The sequence below is a fragment of the Saccostrea echinata genome, unplaced genomic scaffold (genome assembly GCF_033153115.1).
Source record: "Saccostrea echinata isolate AGI-Se365-2 ecotype Australia unplaced genomic scaffold, CSIRO_AGI_Sech_v1 ptg000054l, whole genome shotgun sequence".
Taxonomy (NCBI): domain Eukaryota; kingdom Metazoa; phylum Mollusca; class Bivalvia; order Ostreida; family Ostreidae; genus Saccostrea; species Saccostrea echinata.
The window spans coordinates 53,684,199-53,708,215 of record NW_026889803.1 but is presented as its reverse complement, the minus strand read 5'-3'; the positions used below and the strand labels follow the sequence as shown (position 1 = coordinate 53,708,215).

The window sequence follows — 24,017 nt, the reverse complement described above, 5'->3', positions numbered from 1 at the left end:
TTAACGTGCATTCAGTGACTCCCTGTCTAGCATGACATGCACCCAGAATTTAGCGAATTTTGGCCCTGTTTTTTCAATAACAAAAGTAATAAAATGCTAGGTTTTTGTCCCTTCCCCCCAATTTCCACAGATAGGCATATCCTCATGTAGAGTATATTCAAGTTTGTTCAAATCGTGGCTCATGGGGTTTGTTCCTGTGGGAATAGGGGTCAACATTTGACATAGGAATATGTAGGATAAAGTCTTCAAATTTTTTTCCCTAAAGCAACAGGGCCATTATTAGGCATATTTATGTATGAACATTTATATGAAAGGTTTGGACAAATCATGGCCCCCAGGAGCTAGCATGGATTCACATTAGGGGGTCAATATTTGACATAGGAATAGACGGGGGGAAATCTTCAGAAATCTCAAGGAACAGGGCTACAAAAAGTCATATTAACATGCAACCATCCTCATGCAGTATGTGCTTTCAAATTTCATCTAATCATGACCTCTGAGTGTAGGATGAGGCTATGATAGGGGGTCAAAGTTTTATAAGGAAATGAATACTTAAAACCTTTGAAAAGTTGTGTAAAAGGACAGAAAGTCTACAATAATTTTATATACTTCATGAAGTGCAGAAATTGTGATTTTCATTGCTAGGATTGGACAACAATAGAGCATCAAAGTTTTATAAATAGGTGAATATATATGATATGAAGGAAAAATATTATTTTTTAAGAAAAGCTGGGCTACAATTAGTCATAATAACAAGAGGCCCAAGGGCCTTAACTATACAACACTGTAAATGATCCAACAAATTTAACTAAAACAACAGAAACTGGTAGATGAAGCTATGTTGCCCATAAGAAAGAGGATGATCAGGGATCAAGGAATTAATAAGTCTAGTACTCAGTATCAAATCTTAATGTAGATCGATATACTTGCCTGTACTTGCCCATATTTGTCACTATCACCATGCAAACTTAATTTTTATTGAGCCCATCTCATTCTCTCTCACAATAACTTCTATTGGTTTTTGAAGAACATTTAATACATACAAAGATAATGTATTTTTTGTCTCATTTTCTAGATTATAAAATTTTTTTTTGTATAATTCTCTTATTTAATTGACCTTTCAATGGCATTATGGGTCAGAAGATTTTGTCCCCCGCTTTCACTGAAAGTGGGGGATATTAATTAGGGTCTGTCTGTCCGTCCGTCTAGCTGTATTTCTGTCTGTGTGTAAAACGTTCGTTTCCGGGCGATATCTAGAGAAGACTTTGAGATTTTATAATGAAATTTTATACCACAACTCCCTATGGTCGAAAGAAGACTCCTATTGCCTTTGAGGAAATAGCAAAAAATCCTGTCTCGCGAGTGAATTTAATTCCATATCAAACTACAAAACATTGAATTTTCTGTTTATAATATTACATTTTATTTGATTTTGCCCTTGCCTCTGTCTTTTCTTAAGGATACACCAAAGGTTTCCAAATGCCAGAAATTAATTTGCATGTAATTCTTTCATTATCAAAGATTTCCAGACAATATCACAAGAAGCTTTTGAGGTTATCGAACGTGTCAAGAACGAAAAATTGGACGTTGTAAGGACAGTGGAAATCCAGGATATTTTCAGACAAAGCACAACGAGAATGCATGGTGAATAATTACAATGTGAAAATTTTGTATAAGAAGATCGTTATGTAGATGTTTACAGTAATAAAATTAAAAGAAATTTAAAATCCACCCACCCTCCCCATTTAAGCAAATTAGGACGTAAATCTAAATATATAAATTTTAAATTTATGCGGACTTTAAGGCCAAAAGCTAAAAGGTCAAGGTTGACCTTCTTTTCTTTCTTCATCTTGCAAAATTTTTCCATTTCTTCCACCATCTTTTTTCATCAAGCGGGGGGCACACATTCTCTGAATAAGCTTTTTTTGTTTTCATCTAAGAGTTTTTGAACTGCTTTCAAATTCCATTTTAGTATTTCTTAGAGAGGTATAAGAGCTGATGCTTGTTCTTGTTTTTTTTCCCTGTAATTTCGCCACATTAATTTGCACTTCGTTTCTTCTACTTTTGACACATTTTCCCCGTTATTTTTCTCCAGATCAGAATAACTTTTTCTAAGGTTCATCAAGCGTTTCTCGATATCAGATTCACTTTTTAGACACTTCTCGGTGTATCTTGCGGTTTTCTGATTTTCTTTGGCAGTGTTGTCTCTTATGGATTGACATTTCTTTTGAAGATTATCAAAATTAAGACCTTTATGGCAGAAACATATTCGACAAAGACAGAAGCTGCACAGAATATGAAATATAACTCTTAGTAACAATTTAAATTAAACTTGCGCTTTCTTTGATATCCTATAATGTCAGATCTTCGACAAGACGATACAATTTTGTACCCCTTTTGTGCAGTAGGGTCTTTAAATAGGTGTACACGAATTTTTTTTATACAAATCAAGCTGACGAAACTTGCAATATTCTTCAGAAGACGATTTTTTTGTCTCTTTTCCAGATAAGAGCTGATAGAATATGTGTAAGGTCCTATGCAACTGAAACCTGCTTTGCCGTTTATTTTTAATTAAAAGGGGGAATTTTTAAAGTCACAGCCATGTCATTATGCACAAAAGCCCAATAATGTAATAACTGTTGATAGGTTTAAAATATTTCACCTGTTTAGTATTGTTTATAATGGAAGCCTTTTACAACTAGGTGAATAAACTACCTTAAAAAAGAGCATATGCTTGCTCATTAATGCCATAAACATGGAATTTAAATTAGTAGATTTTGAAAAATTATCAAATTTCAAAGAATTGCATTGGTCCCTTAAACTTTTCTGCAAGTTGATTGAAAATTGTTTTCTCTATTTTAAAGAGTTTAGTTTCAGTTGTAAAATTTAGAAAGTTTTAGCCATGCATTCAATTTCCATCTCTCTCTCTCTCTCTCTCTGTGTGTGTGTGTGTGTGTGTGTGTGTGTGTGTGTGTGCGTTGCTCTCATTGATTCATGTTTTTAATAAGATCAATAAATCTTTTCAACTTCACGAACTCTTTGTTATATATAAAGCTAGTATTACTGTTCTATGTTATGCATGTTGCTGCAGGATAATACGGAATGGAATGCATTTTTCTTTTGAACACAATAAACTTAGATCGAAATTGAGAGTAAACGAACAATTGTGCAATTGTGCTTTTAAAAACAAAAATAACGTCAAAGAATCTGCAAATCCAAATCCTAAATATTTCAATATGTTCTAAACATTTCATTTTCATAAATACATTTATTTACAATAATTCTTAATTTCAATAAACATTTGGATTACATATGAAAAATAATGGCTTTGAATTCAGTATATCTATCATAATGTTATGTTACTTCTTCAAAATAAAGTATTAAAATATATTTTATCTCTTTATTTTTGTTTCTAAAAATCTAAATTTACAGTGCCTAAATGTTGTTGCGTTGCTTTGTAGATTAAATCACGAGATTTCCAAAATGATCCCTCATTTTCTCCAAATGGTCGGTGTTTGGAACAAATTCGGGAGGCGATATCCTCTGAAGTTTCGGCACTGGGGGCAAGGATTTAACCTCTAACTTGCAGAAAGCGAGTATTTTCTCACAAGTATCGAGTCTCTCTGGCAGAATATGTTCCATGCTTCGGGCTTCTTCTAAGTTTCTTAAGACTTCCTTTCTTTGTTGTTCTAGGAGTATAACATCATCCACTCTTTTTTCTATGGCCTCTTCAAGGAATTGTTCTTTGGCTTTTTTGACTGCTGCCTCGAGCTTTTCTGCATGGATTACGATATCAGTTTCAATGATACGGTACTGGTCTTTCATGACTTGCTCTTCGACATCTATATCCATTTCCAGTTGTTGATACAGGGAAATGGCGTTTCTTACCATATCGCGTTCCTTGGCGATTAATTCTCCCTTAGACTTACAAAGATCTTCCAGATCTTCCACCTCGTGTTTTTTGTGGGAACTTACGAGGCATTTACCACATATCACAGCTTCACACTGTTTGCAAAAGAATTCACATGTATGACTTTCATGAGCCTTGCATTTTGGAAGAGTAATTTCCATTTTCTTCTGGAAATGTTGAAAACCTCTTCAAAGAAGAATGTCCTCAAAACTACCTAAGATCATTCATTGCTTTTGATGCTATCACAGTACTTTCGAAGCGCACGTTTTCAAATGCTCTGGAAGTTTCGAGAAAAGTCTTGAACCGTAGGCGACATTGAGACTTTATCTTCAATGCCTCAATTCAAAATTGTTTAAATAAGGAACTTAGTTATATATAGATTTAAAGTGTGTCTATTCAAATGCCCCAATAAGCATTTACAAGGTCAATGTTGTGGAAAAAATCAATAAACAGAAGCTTTTTAGAAGTTTTATTTATTTATTTATTTATTTATTTTTTTTTAACATTTTACAATTTATCTTCTGCACAATTCATAGCCACAAGGTCCAGGGTTCAGGTTTCAGTGAGGGGATAAGTATATTGATAATTTTTAAATCTTTGAAATTTTTCTTCACTTTTCATGGAACCTAGCAGTATATCCATTATGAGCTCGAGCATATAGCCCTCTACAGAAATTGTAAAAATTTACGTTCCCTGGATCCAATGTTCAGTCCCAAAGTTGAAACTCTTGTCATTTATTTAAAGTTTATTATACAGTGTATCTTTAAAGATGTTATTTATTCCTTAATAATAAGCAAAGACTGAGAAACATGGCACGCTGGGAAATTAAAAAAATGTATTTAATTTATCTATATTAAAATTCTTCTTTACTCCTGAAGTTCTAGGAGACAAGCTGCATGAATTTAATAATGATTATAGGAGTCATTATTTGTAAATTTCATGTCGCATGTGTTATAAATGGTTGTCAAATATAATTCCTATTTTTTTTCCCTTTAATTCAACACATAATGTCTTGTCTTCCCCCATTTTATCTTTTTTTTAACTCAATGGTCACTTAATAGACTGAAGATCTTGAATTAAAAGCAAGTTCTTTCAATGTAATGATGAACATTACAAAGGAATATTAGTTGTTACTAACTTTGTCACTCGAACCATTAAACCTTCAAATAATGATAATTTTTTTCTAGCCCCAGAACAGTCTGACAGGACATTTCCTTGAGGAACAAATGAAGTCTTTGCATATATTTCATGATACAAATGTATCGAGAAATAAAATTAACTTGTACTAAGGAAAACATGAACAAGTATAATGAAAAGAAACATCGTCTTACACATGTTACATACAATGAAACATAAAGTTATTTACTTGAAATGAAAAACAAAATGTCGTGTTTCCCTCCACTTTTTCTGAAATTATTTGGGAGAAATCAAATTGCTAAATTTCCGAAATTATCAATTATATTCTGCAACAAGTCCATATTTGGAGCAAATTCGGGAGGCGATACCTTGGAAAGTTTTGGCACTTCAGGTAATTCTTTGATGTCTAACCTGCAGAAAGCAAGGATTTCTTCACAGGTATTGTTACTGTCTGGAATAGCAAGCTCCATTTTTCGAGCTTTTTCTATGTTCCCTTTGATTGTCTCTTTCTGTTTTTCCAAGAATTTAAGGTCTTCTCCCTTTTTCTCCCTTGCCTGTTTGAGATAACTCTCTTTGGCTTTCCTAACTGCTGCCTCTAGTTTTTCTCCATGCATTGTGATGTCATTTTCAATGATCTGGTATTTCTCTTTCATTATTTCCTCCTCCAGAGAGATGTCATTTTCTAGCTGTTGATACAGTGTAACCACATTTCTAACTGTCTCGCTCTCTTTATCAATTATCTCTTTCTTGGATTTCCAGAGATCTTCCAAATCTTCCACGTCATGTTTTTTGTGGGAACTAACGAGACATTTACCACATATCACAGCTTCACACTGCTTGCAGAAGAATTCACATGTACGATCTTGGTGGGTCTTACATTTTGGAAGAGTACTTTCCATCTTGTTCTAAAGATCTTTTGTAAAACAAGATATATATATATATAGCTTTAAATACTAGTACTCACAAAACAATAAACACGTTGTTCGTTTGATGTTTTTGAGAGTTGTTGCTGCGATATCTTAGATCCAAACCAGCATTTATTTTAAAAAAAAGTCCGTACGTTTTGACGGAACTGCTCACGAATTGGAGAGTATAACAAAATTCTTGTATCTTGTTTCAGTTTAAGTGCATCGAGAGAATAGATTTAAAGTCCGCTATTCAAATGCTGCAATGCGCAATTCAGAATCATTATAAAGGAAAATCTATAAACGAAACAGTGTTATGTCTAACATTTTGAGGTCGATTTACTCAGTTTATCTGATATATTTAATTGGTAGTCAATTTTTACCGTATTTCATGACTGTTATTTCAACTTGTTTTCACTAACTTGCACTTTGATTAATATTCCATTTTTCAACTGCTTAAAAAACTTATTGGTAGCCATTTGAAATAACAAAATTTAGATAATATGACTTTGAATTAAATTTACAATAAGCTTTAAATAGGGAACAATTTTTGAGTACACCTTTTCAGTTACTAGTGTAAAGTTTCAATTTGTGATTGGTAAGAATTCGCCATTCTAAATAATTTTAAGTTTGTTTAAACGATGTGCTATTGGACAGTCCTTGCAAAAATGTAATTAAAATGATTACTATGAGTGATAGAGAAGGATATCAAATCATGCTATTTAGACGAACACTACATTCCTCTCTCCTACAGAAGGCATTCACTCTGTGTAGGGATAGTTTTTTTTACGTAAAATTTTATCTAGCATAAATTTTGTAGGTAGACATGTTAGTCTGTTATTAAGATTGTAAAAAAAAAAAAAATTAAATTAAATTTAATACTGACTCTGGATAAGATAGTGTTTGAAGGAGGAACATACTAGTAGTACTCTAATATTTTTGTCCACCTAGAAATATTGGATTGCAAAACAGCAAAGTAAGTTACAGTGCACACTACAAACTATAAGTTGAAAACATGAGTTATACTAGGCACAAGTCCTGATTGTCTGCATATATTAAATAATCTGCGCAACTACCAAGTTTCACACTTCTAACACAAGATTAAACTACGACCCTTTGTCGACACAGATGATACTGTAATTTTGGTGATTTTCTTGAGACAAGATCAGTGGATAATTCACCTACATAGGCATTAAACTGAATGAAAAGATATTTTTTTGTATTTACATATACGTACTTTTTAAACATTTCTCTTCCAACTCTTGGTAAATATTTTTGCTATTGTGTTAAAAAAAATTAAAATATAAGGTTTGAATGCTGAAAAAATGTAACGAGGACATGAAAAAGGTACCAAATGATTTTTTTTGAAAAAGCAATTTTCGAAAGATTAAATGTTCTTAGTATGTGTGACTTAGTTTTACTAGCTGAATCGGGAATTTACACATGTATGGTTTGTAAATAAAACGTAACTTAAGTCTTAGTTTAATCTGTCCATCTTTTCCACCTTTAATATATCAAAGAGGAAGACGTAAGGATTTACATTTTTCCAAACATCATTAAGTCTTGAAAATAATGGAGACAAAGACCACGAGTCCTTGAAACGTATTTGATAACCAGTATTAAAGTAGCACATTATTGCCTGTCAAGGAACCTTTCTAAAATCACCCAGTTTTATATACACGTTTATAAATGTAACGTATGGGGTTTTTGGAAAATACCCCATATAGTATAACGTAGTATAACAGGTTTCAAACTGAACGTTAATTAATGAAAATGATATTTGTCAAGTTTTCACAAAAGGGGGATATACTTATTTCTGCTCCAAAACTAACTGCGGGATTTTGAACAAAGTATTTCTCCCTGTTATAAGCCTGTAATTAATTAACTGTTAGTAGAAACTATGATATATTTTATTCGAAATGTTCTTTAAGTAGTGGTAAAAATTCACTTCCCCGCACTTGCGCGAAATTTCATCTAGTAGAGTTAAATGTTCTTGTTATGTTCTCGACAATTGATGATCTCTGCTCTAGGGGCTACTGAGATTGTAATTCTGAAATTAAAAGCGCAAGCTATATGCTATTTCGAACAATATAGTTTTATTATTTTATGGATACTCCTATGAAAGCCTCCATCTGATAATATTATATTATCGTACAATACTAGTATCTGTATGTAATAATTTGGTTTGAAAAGGAAATTTGAAGAATACAGAATTTCCCCCATGTTTCTTTAATTATTTTAGTAAATGTAATTGCAAGATTTCCAAATTAATCCATTACTTCCTCCAACAAGTCAATTTTTGGAGCAAATTCAGGAGAGGATACATTGTGAAATTGCGGCACTTCAGGTAATGGTTTGATGTCTAACATGCAGAGGGCAAAAATCTATTCACGGGTAATGTGATTGTCTGGTATAGCAAGATCAATTTATTTTAGGTTTCTCTAAATTTCCTATGATTGTCTCTTTCTGTTTTTCCAGGAGTTGAAGATTTTTCTTCTTTTTCTCCCTAGCCTGTTTGAGATAACAATCTTTGGCTTTTCTGACTGCAGCCACAAACTTTTCTCTTTTTTCTCTCTGTTTTTTCCTCCTCCAAAGCGATGTCCTTTTCTTGTTGTTGACATACTGTAAGAACAGGCTATTCCTTCATGTAAGAAGTCACAAAAGATAAGATTACTTTTAGTTTATAGAAAACTACCAGTACTAAGAAATATCTTGGGTAAGATGTTTTAAAAACTTTTCTAAGAGTCAAAGCATGGTATTTGTCCAACACAGTGCCTCTGGTGAAGTCAGCGGAATTGAGTGGCATTTTGTCCAACACAGGGCTTCTAGTAAAGTCAGCGGCATTTGTCTCAGACAGAGCTTCTGGTAAAGTCAGCGGCATTGAGCGGCATTTGTCAAAGACAGAGCTTCTGGTAAAGTCAGCCTATTGAGCGGCATTTGTCCAACACACAGCTTCTGGTAAAGTCAGCGGCATTTGTCCAAGACAGAGCTTCTGGTAAAGTCAGCGACATTGAGAGGCATTTGTCCAACACAGAGCTTCTATTAAATCAGCGGCATTTGACCAAGACAGAGCTTCTGGTGAAGTCAGCGGCATTGAGCGGCATTTGTCCAACACAGAGCTTCTGGTAAAGTCCAACACAGAGCTTCTGGTAAAGTCCAACACAGTTTTTCTGCTAAAGTTAGTTGCAAATTTAATAACTTATATGAAAAGTTTAACTTTTCTCAAAAAATGTTTTTATTCACGTTTGTACAAAGAAAATTCTTTTGCCTAAAAAAATTAATGTATTTTATTCACTTTTGTCCAAGGAAAATTCTTTTGCCTAAAAAAAGGTGCACAGGAGGTCTCAAAAATTAATGTGTGCTTAAATAATGTTTAGTTTAGACCAAGGATAGAAAAATCTGAAATACAATTAATTCTTTTCCTACTGATGGAATAACTTATCATTGACAGAGGGTTTACCATTCTATCTATGAAAGGTACTGTAAAGATATTTTTCTTTAATGGCAAGGAATTTATCATTAAATACCATTTATGTTTTTACCCTTTCTTTTGATCATATTATCATTATTATTATATAGATAATACAATAATATTAGATTGAATTGACTTCACTTAATAGCATAATCCTGGCTGGTTATTAGCCAAGAAGCATGCTAATTAGGCATTACAGTAATGGTAGTCTGGTAAAGTCAGCGGCATTTTTCCAAGACAGAGCTTCTGGTAAAGTCAGCGGCATTGAGCGGCATTTGTCCAAGACATGCTTTTTGGCTAATAACCAGCCAGGATTATGCTATTTAGAGAAGTAAATTTAATCTAATATTATTGTATTATCTATATAATAATGAAATATGATCAAAAGAAAGTGGAAAAACATAAATGCTACTTTATGATAAAATCCTTGCCATTAAAGAAAAACAAATATCTTTACATTACCTTTCATAGATAGAATGGTAAACCTTCTGTCAATTATAAGTTCTTTTATCAGTAGGAAAAGAATTAATGTAATTCAGATTCTTCTATCCTTGGTCTAAAGAAAACATTATTTAAGCACACATTAATTTTTGAGACCTCCTGTGCACCTTTTTTTTTAGGCAAAAGCATTTTCCTTGGACAAAAGTGAATAAAACCTTTTTTTGAGAAGAATTAAACTTTTCATATGTTATTTAAACTTTGCAACTAGAACTTTAGCAGAAGCACTGTGTTGCTGTGTTGGACTTAACTAGAAGCTCTGTGTTGGACAAATGCCGCTCAATGCCGCTGACTTCACCAGAAGCTCTGTCTTAGACAAATGCCGCTGACTTTACCAGAAGCTCTGTGTTGGACAAATGCCTCTCAATGCCGCTGACTTTACCAGAAGCTCTGTGTTGGACAAATACCATGCTTTGACTCTTAGAAAAGTTTTTAAAACATCTTACCCAAGATATTTCTTAGTACTGGTAGTTTTCTATAAACTAAAAGTAATCTTATCTTTTGTGACTTCTTACATGAAGGAATAGCCTGTTCTTACAGTATGTCAACAACAAGAAAAGGACATCGCTTTAGAGGAGGAAAAAACAGAGAAAAAAGAGAAAAGTTTGTGGCTGCAGTCTCAATGCCGTTGACTTTACCAGAAGCTCTGTCTTGGACAAATGCCGCTCAACGCCGCTGACATTACCAGAAGCTCTGTCTTGGACAAATGCCGCTCAATGCCGCTAACTTTACCAGAAGCTCTGTCTTGGACAAATGCCGCTGACTTTACCAGAGGCACTGTCTTGGACAATTGCCGCTCAATGCCGCTGACTTTACCAGAAGCTCTGTCTTTGACAAATGCCGCTCAATGCCGCTGACTTTACCGGAAGCTCTGTCTTGGACAGTGCCACTCAATACCACTGACTTTACCAGAAGCTCTCTTTTTGACAAATGCCGCTCAATGCCGCTGACTTTAACAAAAGCTGTGTGTTGGACAAATGCCGCTCAATGCCGCTGACTTTACCAGAAGCTCTGTGTTGGACAAAGACCAAACACCAATCCATTTCTTTTGATTTTCTTGACTTCTTACATAAAGTATGAACCGTAACAACATTACGTTCTTTTTCAATCATCTCAATTTTAGACTTTCACAGATCTTCTAGATCCTCCATGAAATGCTTATTGTGGGAATTGACGAGACATTTACCACAAAATACCGCTGTATATTCTTTGCATATGAATTAATAATATTATCGATTCTAGATCCGATCGTATTTATTTAATAAAAACTAGGAAAATACGTTTTGTACTATACATTAAACATTGTTGTATAATTCTTTAATACCTTACTCAAAACAAAATAATTTAGTAGATATATACGATAAGAAAGTAGTGAAAGAAATCAGGAGATCGAAATTGATCGCTAGTAAATTAAACAAGGATAATTCCAGCACTGTTTTAATCAAAATTTATGAAACACAGTACTTCTTTTTATGAAATCTGAGAAAAACACCAAATATTCGAATCTTAAATTCATATTCGAATATCAACTCATCGAATGAATATTCGAATGTTCGAGTATTCGTTGACATCCCTAATTAATATGTATGATTTTGATGGTCCTTACAATTTGGAAGAGTAATTTCCACTATTTTGCATGCAAGATAATATCCTCTAAATACTCATCAAACAAGAATAGTTTCCGTTTTCAGTTTTTAAGCATTGTTGCTGTAATGTCTTACATCCAATTAAAAAAAAACTTTCCCGATGTTCTCGAATGGAAGAGCAAAGCAAGATGATTTATTTGTTTAAACTTGGATGCATAACCGCAATGCAGAAATATATTTTTTAAAGCCCTCTATTCAAATGCTGCAATGAGTAATGCAGAATCATTATAAAGGAAAATCTATTAACGAGATATGGTATGGTAATTTATGCTAGTCTTGTTTATTGCATTTCTTTAAAATCATTTTATGACCCCCTAAACAAACAAACAAACAAGCAAAATAAACACATGAAATCCAATTAACCCTTACTTTGGATGTGGCTTCTAACTTCTACAAAGGTAATGAAAGAAAGATAGGTGGCTAAAACTGGGAAAATGCATGGGAGTCTGACATTGAACACCATGGCTTAATATTGCCTTTCAGTGAAAGCAATGAAGTTTTCATCTGAGATATAAAAACACCCACCTAACCATTTGTATTAAGAAAGTATAGTCAAGTAATTGAACTCTTGATTTGCGTATAATTTGACTATTTCAGGAATATTTTTTATCTGCAGTAATGTAAAAGTAATGGAAAAACAGAGAAAAGTACAAACACCGGACGAATTATTCCCGTGTTTCTTAGGGTTACTAACATTTCTTTGAAACAACTTATATATACATGTATGATAACATTTTAACGTCAAATGTTTAAAGTAAAACGTCTGAAGAATTTGAAATGAAAGCGCTAACGTTTTACAACTTGTCGTTGTTTATATATATATATATATATATATATATATATATATATATATATATATATATATATATATATATATATATATATATATATATATATATATATATAAAGCTTATGTAGAACTACTGACAACATTTATCTGTTCCTTTCTTTTCTTTCTCGTAAAGAAACCAGTTGAAGATACGTTCAGGATATACGTCACATTCCTCGTAGCCAAGCTTTTTATGCAATGTAATGGACTTGGTGTTTTCCGCCTCAATAGCTGTGTACACAAAGTCATGTTTCCTAAGGATTTTCTCCGAGAGAAGAGAAACAACAGCACTGCCGAGTTTCTTCCTACGGTACTCTGGTAATACATATATAAGCCCAATTGCTCCGTAATGTTGTTCAAAACCCCAAGCCGCAGGTTCTCCTGATTCGTTGAGGATACAAACAGATTCCAAGGAGGTGGCCATAGGTGTGAAAAATTCCTTTGCATCACTTAAAACTTTTGAGTGCGGCCAATTAGTTAGGATTAAGTCCATGTATTCTTTCTTTATGCTTGTGACAGAAAAATTGGGAGGAACTTCACTACAACAATTCCAAACAAAAGAAGAGACAGGATGGGTAAAAAAAATGGTTTTCAGAAAGGAATTGTTCGATAAAAATAAATGAAAAATTTAATGTACCATCGCTTTAAGGTATCTTTGGATACTCTGTAGGCATTGCTAAATCCAAGATCTGTGGGGCCAGTTCCTTGAACACTCTTGGATCCACCTATGTATTGGACAGACAAGTGAATTTACTACTATATATCAATATTCACTTCTTCCTTAAATGATAAATGGAATCATCAATACATGTTTTAACTGATATAACAAACCGATCAAATACACGCATTTTAAACGTATTTCCAAACCTTCAAGAGCTTCTGTTGGATTGAGAAATCGCAGACGTTACTGTTAAGAACAAATAGGTTCCGTAAAGAAAAACATACAGAGTCTGAGAATCGCGAAAGACTGTCCTCGTATACGTTTAAATAAAAATTGGAAAACGGTACAGTTAGAATGACAGTGCTATCATCTTTTCAAGCCAAAACTCCCTACGACCCCTTGGCAGATCATGTCATTAACGACTCTGTGGGAAACATTGCGGACTGAAAAGCCATGGATTGCGAAGGAACGTATAAAACAAAAAAAATGTCCGTATATAGTACAGTCAAGTGGAGGTACATATCTCATCCTGGGAAAGACTTCTTACACAAAATGGTGATTAAATGAAAAACAAGTAATAAACAATAAATTACAAAATGCTTACAGCACCCTGAAGCCGAAATCTTAGGGGTGTTTGGATCGCCTGACTTAGAAATTATCTCCTTCATCCGTCTTGGTCCACCTAATATCAGAATATTACATATATATCAGTGAGAAGTCTTCTTTTTGTAATTAAAACTCATTTGCATTTCTATGAATTAAAAATGAACTTCAAAATATACCTGAAATATCCGCACTTGCAAAGATCAAAAGGATTACTATGAATGATACCGTAAACGAGAATATCGCATGGTGATTTCTGAAGGAGCTGACAAATCATGCTATTTAGACGAACACTACATTCCTCCCTCCTACAGAAGGCATTCACTCTGTGTGGGGACACATCATCAGCCTGAAAAATTCCTGACAATATCAGGTATTTAAGTATACATTTCATGCAGCAACTTTTTGTGAGCAAACATGTTTTATCTGCATTTGTAGTAAAAGAAATATGTTTAAACGTTTTACTCTGGATAAGATACCTTTTGAAGGAGGATCAGACTCTATTGATTTTGTCAGTGCAAGACTATTATATGATCGCCGAAAAACAAACTACAATAAGTTGAAAATATGAATGCTGCTAGAGACAAGTCTCGATTGTCTGAACATGTAAATAATCTGCACAACGTACCAAGTTTTCCACCTCTAACACACAATCAAACTCCGGCCATTTGTCGACACAGACGGTTTTATATTTCCGGAGGAGATTTTCATTGGCCAACATCAATGGATAATACACCTATAAAGAAATTAAACTAAACGAAAATATTTTCTTTATTGGATTTACATGTACTTTATAAACATTCGATCTTCAAACGCTTGGTAAACATTTGTATGTTATTTAAAATTCTTTTAAAAAATAATAATGTAAGGCTAGGTATGCTGAAGAAAAGGATATAGCGAGGATATGTACCAAATGGTTACAAAAAGCCATCTTTGAAGATACTGTGAAATCACTCATTTTCCTAGGTTATTTTTGTTGTTTTTGTTTTCATAGTATCATTACTATGAAGAGACCCACGGATTCATGTCCAACACAGAATATAAAATTTCATATACAAAGCAACTCATTTATCTTATTTTAGTCTTCCTAGTGTAGAGAGTAAAAGCACAATTTCACCCAAATATTTCACTTGTGGAGACAAGCATGAAATTCAACACAATTATCAGTCGGTTAAAACTGTTTCTAAAATCGTCGCTGGTCAAATGAATGCAACTTCCGCCATTTTCAACATGGCTGCCGCTAAACAAAATGGCGACATTTCTATACTGCTATACGATCGATTTACAGTAATATCTTTGGCCGTTTTGTGATATATTTTTGTTATAATTACACTTTATACAAGACATATTAAACATCATATTTTGTTTTAACAAAAGCAGAATTAATTGTTAAAATGCATTTAAATTACGCAATATATCGTTTCTAATTTGTAAATCAATCAAGATCAGCATGCACTACTATGGTGAGAAGAAATTCTAAAACGACACATTAAATCCTAAAGTGTGACATGAATGCATAGATTGTCAAAACAGCAATAACAGAGAGAAGGCAATGGGAAGGCATATTGCATCTGCATATTGCATTGTAAAAGAATTTTACAAATTTAAAATTAGCATAAAAGTCCATATCAACGTCAGAGAACGCCAAATTTGGAATATTCAACACCAACATGAAATCCTTCTTTCTTGACATCTTTACACGAAACAGGGTTCTCTTGATGGCATTTCTCTTCTCAAGGGTTGCTCTTTATGAGCATATAAACAGATCGGTCTTGGAAGGAGAGCATACCTTGACCTTTAAATACATGTATGTGAAAAATATACCGGAGTTTGGGTTCCACACGGGACATCTTTGGCAGCAATGACAACCTCATGCCAAGAAATACTTAAACAGGTGTAGAATTACTTGTTTGACTAACTACAAAAAGCCCTATACGGGACGTCTTTGGCGCCAATGACAGCCTCGTGCCAAGAAATACTTGAAAAGGTGTAGTATCATTTGTTTGGCTAACTACAATTTTTTCAGATAAGGATTAACAATTAACTTGTACTGATTTATACAGCTACCTGTTCTGAAGATTAGGTGAATACTATAAAACGGTGGCAACATGTATGTTAGCATAACTCTCTGCATATATACATGTAATAACACTTTTGATTATTTCAAAGATTTTAAGAAATGTTTGAGAAAAAAAATTGAAAATGCTAAATACAAGTACGAGGGGTGATCAAAAAGTTCGCGAACTAATTGAATCACTTCCATAAAAGAAATAAAATTAGTTTTCGGTGTTCATTATTTTTTAAAGTAGTCCTCTCCGATATTAATGCACATCTTCCACCATTCTGCCCATGCGCGAATCACGTTATCCAGACTGTCACGTGACATGCTCCGTAGCGTTCTGTTCACAGAAGCTGAGGGATTTTTCAGAGTCTTATATTTCTTTCATGCAAGTTATTTTTTACAACAAGAATAGCCAATTTCTCAAAAAGACCAAATCTCGGCAATAGGATGGGTGGATAAGGATACCCTTACCCAGAATGAGCATGGTGACCATCGTAACCCAAGTCCTCTGTTTTGGGAGCATCATATATCCAATGTGGATAAAGTATGGGAGCCTTCTTTTTATCATATCTGATATGTTCAAAGTCTCAAATAAATAATATTTTAGGGATTCAATAATTATATTGTTGTTAAGATATTCAACTATTTTTCTAACTGTAACTTGGCGATCTTTCATTACAAATTGCTCAACTAGAGACACACCTCTTTCCTCGCTTGCTTTCACTGGGCAACAGAACAACGTCATTTTTAATCATCTCCCTTTCTTCACTTAAACAATCAATGTAAATCATATACGGTACCAATTTTGATGCACCAGATGTGCATTTCGACAAATTATGTCTCTTCAGTGATGCTTAAGCCGAAAGGTTGGGAATCCAAAATTTAAATAAAAAGAATTCGAAGAGCTGAAAAAAGTGCCAAAGACTGGAGCCAAATACGTCGAAGGATCAGAGCTATGCATGAGGGAGATAATCCTTAATTTTGAAATAAATTTCTAAATATTACCACAGAGATTAAATATATATCCGTATTTTAAGCTAGTACCGAAGTACACAGAGATTAAATATAGATCCGTATTTTCAAGCTAGTACCGAAGTACTAGGTTACTGGGCTGTGGAGACCCTCGGGGTCTAACAGTCCAATTAATGATTAAACTTTTGGCAAGTCTTTAGTCTTCATTAACGTTGTACAAATTATTATATGCTACTGCAAAGGAATTTCCAAGATACACGTTAAACTTTACAGCCGTTTGTTGCTCGAGTACGACTGAGTCAACCATTTTTTGTCACAAGTCACCTACATATTGACGTCATTTTCACATTGTGACGTCACAAACATGAAGCAAAACATTACATGGCACCAGCTATTTATAGAACCTGTGTATGACTATATGTTGCCAAATTTCATTCTGATCTGAATCGGTGTTTTGTATATATAGAGATAGTTCGAAAAATTTTTGATCACCCTCGTACATGTATGCAATATAGGAAATACCGCCATTTTGAAAATCATGGCGGTAATTTTGAAAATGTTCAAAACTTGAATGGCCAACGAAATTTCCTATTCAGGTACTAGACAAGATACTTTCAAACCAAAAAATCTTCCAAGTGAAATATTTTTAACTGTCCTTCTTTTCCATCTTGTATATTTTGAAGCGTAAGAGGTAAAGATTTGTTTTTCCGCTTGACGGAAAGGTCCGAAAAGTAGCTATTGTAACTGTTCGCGTTGCGCACGGTTTTGGTACACATGGACGTTACGTCAAAATAACGTAATTGAAGTCATAGTTAAAAATATGACGTTGGTCTTCTACTGATACTAGTAAGTTTTTTTTAATTTTAGAAGAAATATTTTTTTTGTCTGCATACCCTATAATTTAACAGAAAATTTTAGATTTGATCATATTTCATTTTAACAACATGCTTAGAAGTTTATGTCCTAGCTATGTTCTCGACAATTGTATTTAGTTTACTTCCCGATTCTTTGGTAAATTGATATATTTTTAATCCTCAAAGTCAAATTTTAAAGGGTTTGCTCGATTACAACAGACCTACTAAGATTATAATTCAAACAATAAAAGCACAGAGGTAAGATAAAAACTTCCTCGGTTAATTATGCTTACCATAAGTGACGCCGGCAGCAGTTTTTTTAATTCCTCCAGCAGGCTGGGATACTCCTCCTCTCGCAGAAGTATGTAATCCTCCATCTATACCTTCTTAGTGCTCTATCAATTATAGACATTCATGTGTCAGATTCATGTTAACATAAATTTAAACTCATACATTCTTCGATTAACGGTCAACACTATGCAGCAAATAAGGCTATGAAGATCAAATTGTAGTGAAATGTAGTACTATTCAATAAAAATAAAAAGGCTTTAGATTTATTACCAGTGTGAAAATATAAAGTGTCTGACTCAAGAAAAAGAGAAGGCTCTGTCACAAACCGTTATCAGTGGATGGTACTTGATCCTACTTGTAAGCGTTATTACATTATATGTGATTCGCCTTTATCTTAATATCAAAATGGATACAAAAATGAAAGCAGGAGAAATTCAAGTAAAATATATACTATCAGTATGATTATACTGTGACTAAATGTGATTTATATAGTAAACACGAATATAGACAAACAATTATTCTACCACCCGAATTTCCTCTCACTTCAATCAAAAACAGCAATGATTAGAACACATTATAGGAGAATCACCAAATACAAGGTGTATAACAAGTGAAATTCTCAATAAATACTTTTTGTGTTTCCACATTCACAATGAACACTTATTTTATTTCCACCCTTTTAAGAATGACGGTTATTCAGGGTTTTTATTGACAGAAAAAGATTGCTATAAAGTACATTATCTAACATCAAAACTTCTTGTATAATAAATCGCTATCAAATTGTTTTTTTACCATTTGAAGAAAATATGCTGAAACAAAAGCAGATTTATTAATTGAAAATTCGGACGAAATTTTAATTTTTCATTATTTTTATAAATTTCTGAAATTTAAGTTGCTATGCTTTTTTAAAAATATCATTTGCAAATAATACATGTATTATGTTTGTTTGTTTGTTTTTTGTTGTTTAACATCCCTCTCGAGAACTTTTCACTCACATGGAGATGCCACCACTTGCCGATGGAGAGCTGCTAATTTTGACCTATGCTCGGCACTCAGGGCCATTGAGCAGTGAGGGATCTTTTTCGTTTCAGTACCTACTACGCCACGGGACCTCGGTTTATACGGTCTCATCCGAAGGACCGGTCCCCACGTCCCACAGTGGGATTCAAACCCGCGACGTAAAGTCAACTCCTTACTCCGCGACTCTAGTAGACGCTCTACCACTGCGCCACATGGGCGACCTAATACATGTATTAAGACTCGTGCATTATGTCAAATAATTAGATAACGTGCAATGAAGAATATCAAAAATATATTAATAAAAAAAAAATTCCAGAAAACTTATCTAAAGAATTTGATCATTCACCTCATATAATCATAACGCCAACAGAATAAGGACAATATTAGTAAGCTGAGGCTATATATAGATAGTTAAGAGTTCCTATCATTAAATTTTTTGTAATATTTGATTAAAAATGAGTAAAATTTAGAAAATCGACAGAGGAAATTCGGACAGGAATAATTAAATGGTTTATAAATTGTTCAATTTCTAATTGTGTATTTATGTTAGCAACACTATTCCGTTTTCTTTATATATTTCATTATCACAAGAGTGTTGTTAATTGTTATATTTTGTAATTTTCTGAAAAATATTCGGGGTCGTTAACATGAAAAGTAGGTCAATGACCTAGTTATTTGTTTGTTTGTTTTGTTTTTGTTTAACGTCCCTTCGAGAATTTATCACTCATATTGAGACGGCACCACTTGCTGCAAATTTAAATCTGTAGTCGGCGCTTTCGGCCCTCGAGCAGTGAGGGATCTTTTTTAGTGCCAGTACCTACTGCGACACGGGACCTCGGTTTATATAGTCTCATTCGAAGGACCGGTCTACACGTCCTGCAGTGGGATTCCAACTGCGACCTAAGTTTTGACTCCTTACTCCGCGACTCTAGAGCAAACGATCTAACCACTGCGTCACGCGGGCGACTACCTAGTTATTTGAAAGTCAATAACAGCACTGTAGTCATAGGTCATACAATGTACAATAGGTGGTTTGTTCCTATCAGTCGCATTTTTTACCGCCAAATTCTTCCGATAACAATGGAAATTAGTCTTGATCATCAAATCGCTTCGATTTGTGTGATAAAGCCATGCGTCTGAATGATCGCATGATTTTTTTGTTAAAAACTATACCCTCTATAATTATGCAGATGACAATACTCTAGCAAAATCTCACAATACGTTACAACATGTCATAAATTCCTTACAGGAGGACAGTTTATCTCTTATTAAATGGTTTTCAATTAATAAAATGAAGGCAAATCCTGAAAAATTTCAAATTGCAATTGGGTCCAAAACACAAAAGAAACAAATATCTTTTAACTTGGAAAATGTTTTCATCAAATGTGAAGATGAAGTTAAACTTTTAGGAATTACAATTGATTTTAAACTAAATTTTAATACTCATATCTCAGAGACGTGTAAGAAGGCAGCAAGACAACTAAATGTTTTGAAACGGATTGGGAAATACTTGAATAGATTGGGAAAGCTTACCGTATATCATAATTTTATTATGTCGAATTTTAGTTATTGCCCCCTGACTGGGCATTTCTGTAGTGAGTTAAATACTCAAAAAATTGAGAAAATTCAGTTAATAGCGTTGCGTTTTATTTATAATGACTATAAAAGTTCATATGAACAACTTTTGAAAAGACCCAAATTACCCTCTCTAAAGACTAGAAGAATGAGATTGCTAGCACTAGAAACATTTAAAATTATTAATAAAAAGAGTCCAGTCTTTCTCCAAGATCTGGTTATAATTAGAGAAAATTCATATAATTTTAGGTATTCTAAGGCCGCAGAAATCCCTAGACCCAAAACTACAAGGTATGGAAAAGATTCTTTCAGATATGAGGCAGCAAGGATATGGAATACTCTTCCTAATGATATTCGAAACACAACTTCCTTCAATTTATTTAAAAACTATATATCTACTTGGTGTGGAAATCAGAAATGTAAATGTAGGTTATGTAAACACCAGGCCCCAAGACCATAAACTGAGAACAGACTTAAGTCAAAATTTTGATTTTTAATATCTTGAGTTTTATTTAATCTATTTGCTTAAAATTTTGCAATGTTGTGTATATTCAAATATATGATGAAAATTTTGTTTCAATATCAAAATTATTTCAAAAGTTATAATAGTTTGAAATTTTGACTTAAGTCTGTTCTCATTTTATGGTCTTGGGGCCAGTCCATGCTGCATATGTCTGAGAAGCCTTTCTAAGTGTTCTTCTGTGGTGTATCTTTTATTTCTAATATGAATTTGCTTTAGATTTTGCTCTGTTTATATTTTCCTGTTCTGTGATTGTACATGTCCATATGTGTGCTTGTCATATGTATAATTACTATCTATGTTGCTTTCCTTGTATTTTTTTCTTCAGTTTTTCTCTTCTATCAGTGCTAGTAAATGTGCTTTGTCTTTGTTTATTTTAGTTTTTTTTTCATCGGCATGATCAGTGATAGTAAATGTTTGTTCTGTATTGTGCTTTGTGATTCTTCTTACCTGTGATAGTCATACATGTGCATTATAAATTTATGCTTTTTTTTTTTTTTTAATTTCAGTCTTTTTTCTTGTAATTGCTAGTATATGTGCTTATTTCCTATGGTTCATTTAAATTATGCTTTTTTTTATACTAACTATGTATATTTTTACTTTTACCTTTGTGTAAATTTGTTAAAGTTGGTTAAAGATCGAGCTATCACAGCTCATGTTATTCTGTTATACTGTATATACATGCCGACTATAAATAAAATACTTGACTTGATTGAGACTATACATGTAGTGGAGAACATTTACGGAAGGCTTCTAATCGGATGAAAATCGAACAAAAACGATACCGTTTTAAACGTTATCATTTCCTCAAGTATAAATGTTGGCTGTTGAATCAGACACATGTATCACCTATCATCAAAAATATATTTGACTTAATGAATATAAAACAAAAACTGTGTAACGTACGTTTTTATGCAAAAAGTAAAGTCTAATGATCTAAAACAGGGACCTGTCGTTTTGTCGATAGTAAATGATAAGCAACTTTGTATATTATATATGAAAAAAACATATACATTTTTAAAGATGTACTTCATGGAAGTAAATATATTGTGTATCTCGTAATTTATAAATGGAAAGAACATTCTGATGTATAATCTTTTTTAATGTATAGTAAACCTTTAATTCTGAATAACTCCCACCTCAAACTTAAACTTTCACGTATAGAGCAGCCCGGTCTATATGAACGTTATATGAATATGATAATACGAACGTTAAGAAAAAAACAACAACTGAAAATTTGAAGATAATTTTTATCAATAAGTTTTTTCTTTAATAAATAAAGTTAATTTTTATCAATAAAATTAATTAAGATAATCTTTTTGAATGCTTACTCTCTTTCTTTCTCTCCCCCGTCTCTCTCCCCTTTTTGACGAATCTTGAACAACACGAGTTTCCATACAAAGTAAAATGACAAATAAAAATTTCAGTGCGCAAAATTCTACTTACACAAACACTGCTTTTATACGAACATGGCTTTTTAATAATAAATAAGGATAGGAAAAATCGGTTTCAAGAACTCCTGCACAACAATATTAAATATAAAATTGCTCCAAACTTTCAAAATATGGATCACTTGATTATGTAAACATTAGTCATTCAGTGAAAATTGTCCCAGTTTTGTCCCATCCCATCTGAGTAAATAAGATATAGTATAGTTATAATAGGATATTTCATCAAATTTTTGACATATTATATAATAAAAACATTAAGAAATCTACTTACGCTTTTGTTGTATTTTCATATCTACCAGAGCACATTCGTGTCAAATAAAAAAAATTCGTGTCAACTAAAAACAATTCAATAAAAAAAAAAAACAACAACTAGCTTTTAATTTCCAGTTTGATAAATTAAATGTCGTGGTTTCATGATTGTGGCGAACGTTCCATTGATTTAAATCCAGTTAGACCGTTATTAGCTTGTACATGAGAAGAAGAAAACATTTGCTGTGACCTTCAACTCGAAATTAAGATATATCGACGAGGTATTATCAATTATCATATGTCGATTCGATATATCCCCGTGAACTTGAAATAAAAGATACCACAGAGTCTGACACATCTGTTTCATATTTGGATATTTTACTAGAAAAAGACGTTAATGGAAACCTAACAACAAAACTTTATGATAAACGTGATGACTTCAACTTTTCTATCGTCAACTTCCCTTATATACTTATGTAGCAATATACTCTTATCACCTGCATATGGGGTTTCTGTCTCCCAGTTGATTCGATATGCAAGAGCATGCTCTACGTAGTAACAGTTTATAAAACGAGGAAAACAATTGACAAACAAGTTGGTGAAACAGTTTTGTTTAAAGTCATTATTTCGCAATTGACCTTGTCAGCAAATACAAAATATCATTAAGTTGAATGCTGACTGTCGGTTTTCATACTAATTGTTAACCCATTATTTACAAATTGTATTGTCTACGGATTTTTCCGTTTTCCCGATCATAACAAGAAGCACACGGCGGGCGTGACCGGTCGACAGGGATGCTTACTCCTCCATGGGAACTGATCCCACGGTATTCCCACCCCTGATGTTTTTAGAGGTCCGTATTTGATTTGCTCCTGATTTGTAGTTTTTCTATAGACTTCGAGCTTGATTAATGTTCCATATCCACCTCAAACTTAAATTTTTATGTATAGAGCAGCCCGGTCTATATGAACGTTATATGAATATGATAATACGATTTTTATCAATAAATTTTTTCTTTAATAAATAAAGTTAATTTTTATCAGTAAAATTAATTAAGATAATCTTTTTTCTCTCTTTCTTTCTCTCCCCCTTCTCTCTCCCCTTTCTGACGAATCTTGAACAACACGAGTTTCCATACAAAGTGAAATGACAACATAAAAATTTCACTGCGCAAAATTCTACTTACACAAACACTGCTTTTATATGAACATGGCTTTTAAATAAAAAATAAGGATAGGAAAAATCGGTTTCAAGAACTCCTGCACAACAATATTAAATATAAATTTGCTCCAAACTTTCAAAATATGTGTCACCTGATTATGTAAACATTAGTCATTCAGTGAAAATTGTCCCAGTTTTGTC

General features: G+C 33.1%; 3 protein-coding genes across 3 annotated transcripts; all 3 read right to left on the bottom strand.

Moving 5' to 3' along the window:
• Positions 1 to 3,462: 3,462 nt before the first annotated feature.
• Positions 3,463 to 4,071, bottom strand: LOC133205018 (E3 ubiquitin-protein ligase TRIM45-like). The gene has a single exon (XM_061340760.1). It carries the CDS (start codon positions 4,069 to 4,071, stop codon positions 3,463 to 3,465), a length of 609 nt encoding a protein of 202 aa, XP_061196744.1.
• Positions 4,072 to 5,337: 1,266 nt separating this feature from the next.
• Positions 5,338 to 5,946, bottom strand: LOC133172204 (tripartite motif-containing protein 3-like). The gene has a single exon (XM_061307049.1). The coding sequence runs from the start codon at positions 5,944 to 5,946 to the stop codon at positions 5,338 to 5,340; it is 609 nt and encodes a 202-aa protein (XP_061163033.1).
• A 6,537-nt stretch (positions 5,947 to 12,483) lies between these two features.
• On the bottom strand, positions 12,484 to 22,327 carry LOC133172560 (uncharacterized). Its single transcript, XM_061307474.1, has 7 exons — positions 22,287 to 22,327; positions 17,843 to 17,944; positions 14,290 to 14,397; positions 13,890 to 14,010; positions 13,663 to 13,740; positions 13,035 to 13,122; positions 12,484 to 12,936 (listed from the first exon to the last, which is right to left on the bottom strand). The coding sequence occupies exons 2-7, from the start codon at positions 17,924 to 17,926 to the stop codon at positions 12,489 to 12,491; spliced, it is 927 nt and encodes a 308-aa protein (XP_061163458.1). The 5' UTR covers positions 17,927 to 17,944; positions 22,287 to 22,327; the 3' UTR covers positions 12,484 to 12,488.
• Between the last annotated feature and the right edge of the window lie 1,690 nt (positions 22,328 to 24,017).

Coding starts and splice junctions, on each gene's coding strand:
- LOC133172204 (XM_061307049.1), bottom strand. CDS start 5,946: ATGGAAAGTACTCTTCCAAAATGTAAGACCCACCAAGATCGTACATGT.
- LOC133205018 (XM_061340760.1), bottom strand. CDS start 4,071: ATGGAAATTACTCTTCCAAAATGCAAGGCTCATGAAAGTCATACATGT.
- LOC133172560 (XM_061307474.1), bottom strand. CDS start 17,926: ATGGAGGATTACATACTTCTGCGAGAGGAGGAGTATCCCAGCCTGCTG. Junction 14,011..14,289: donor TGTTAGAGGTGGAAAACTTG/GTACGTTGTGCA, acceptor GGAATTTTTCAG/GCTGATGATGTGTCCCCACA. Junction 12,937..13,034: donor AAAGATACCTTAAAGCGATG/GTACATTAAATT, acceptor GAATTGTTGTAG/TGAAGTTCCTCCCAATTTTT.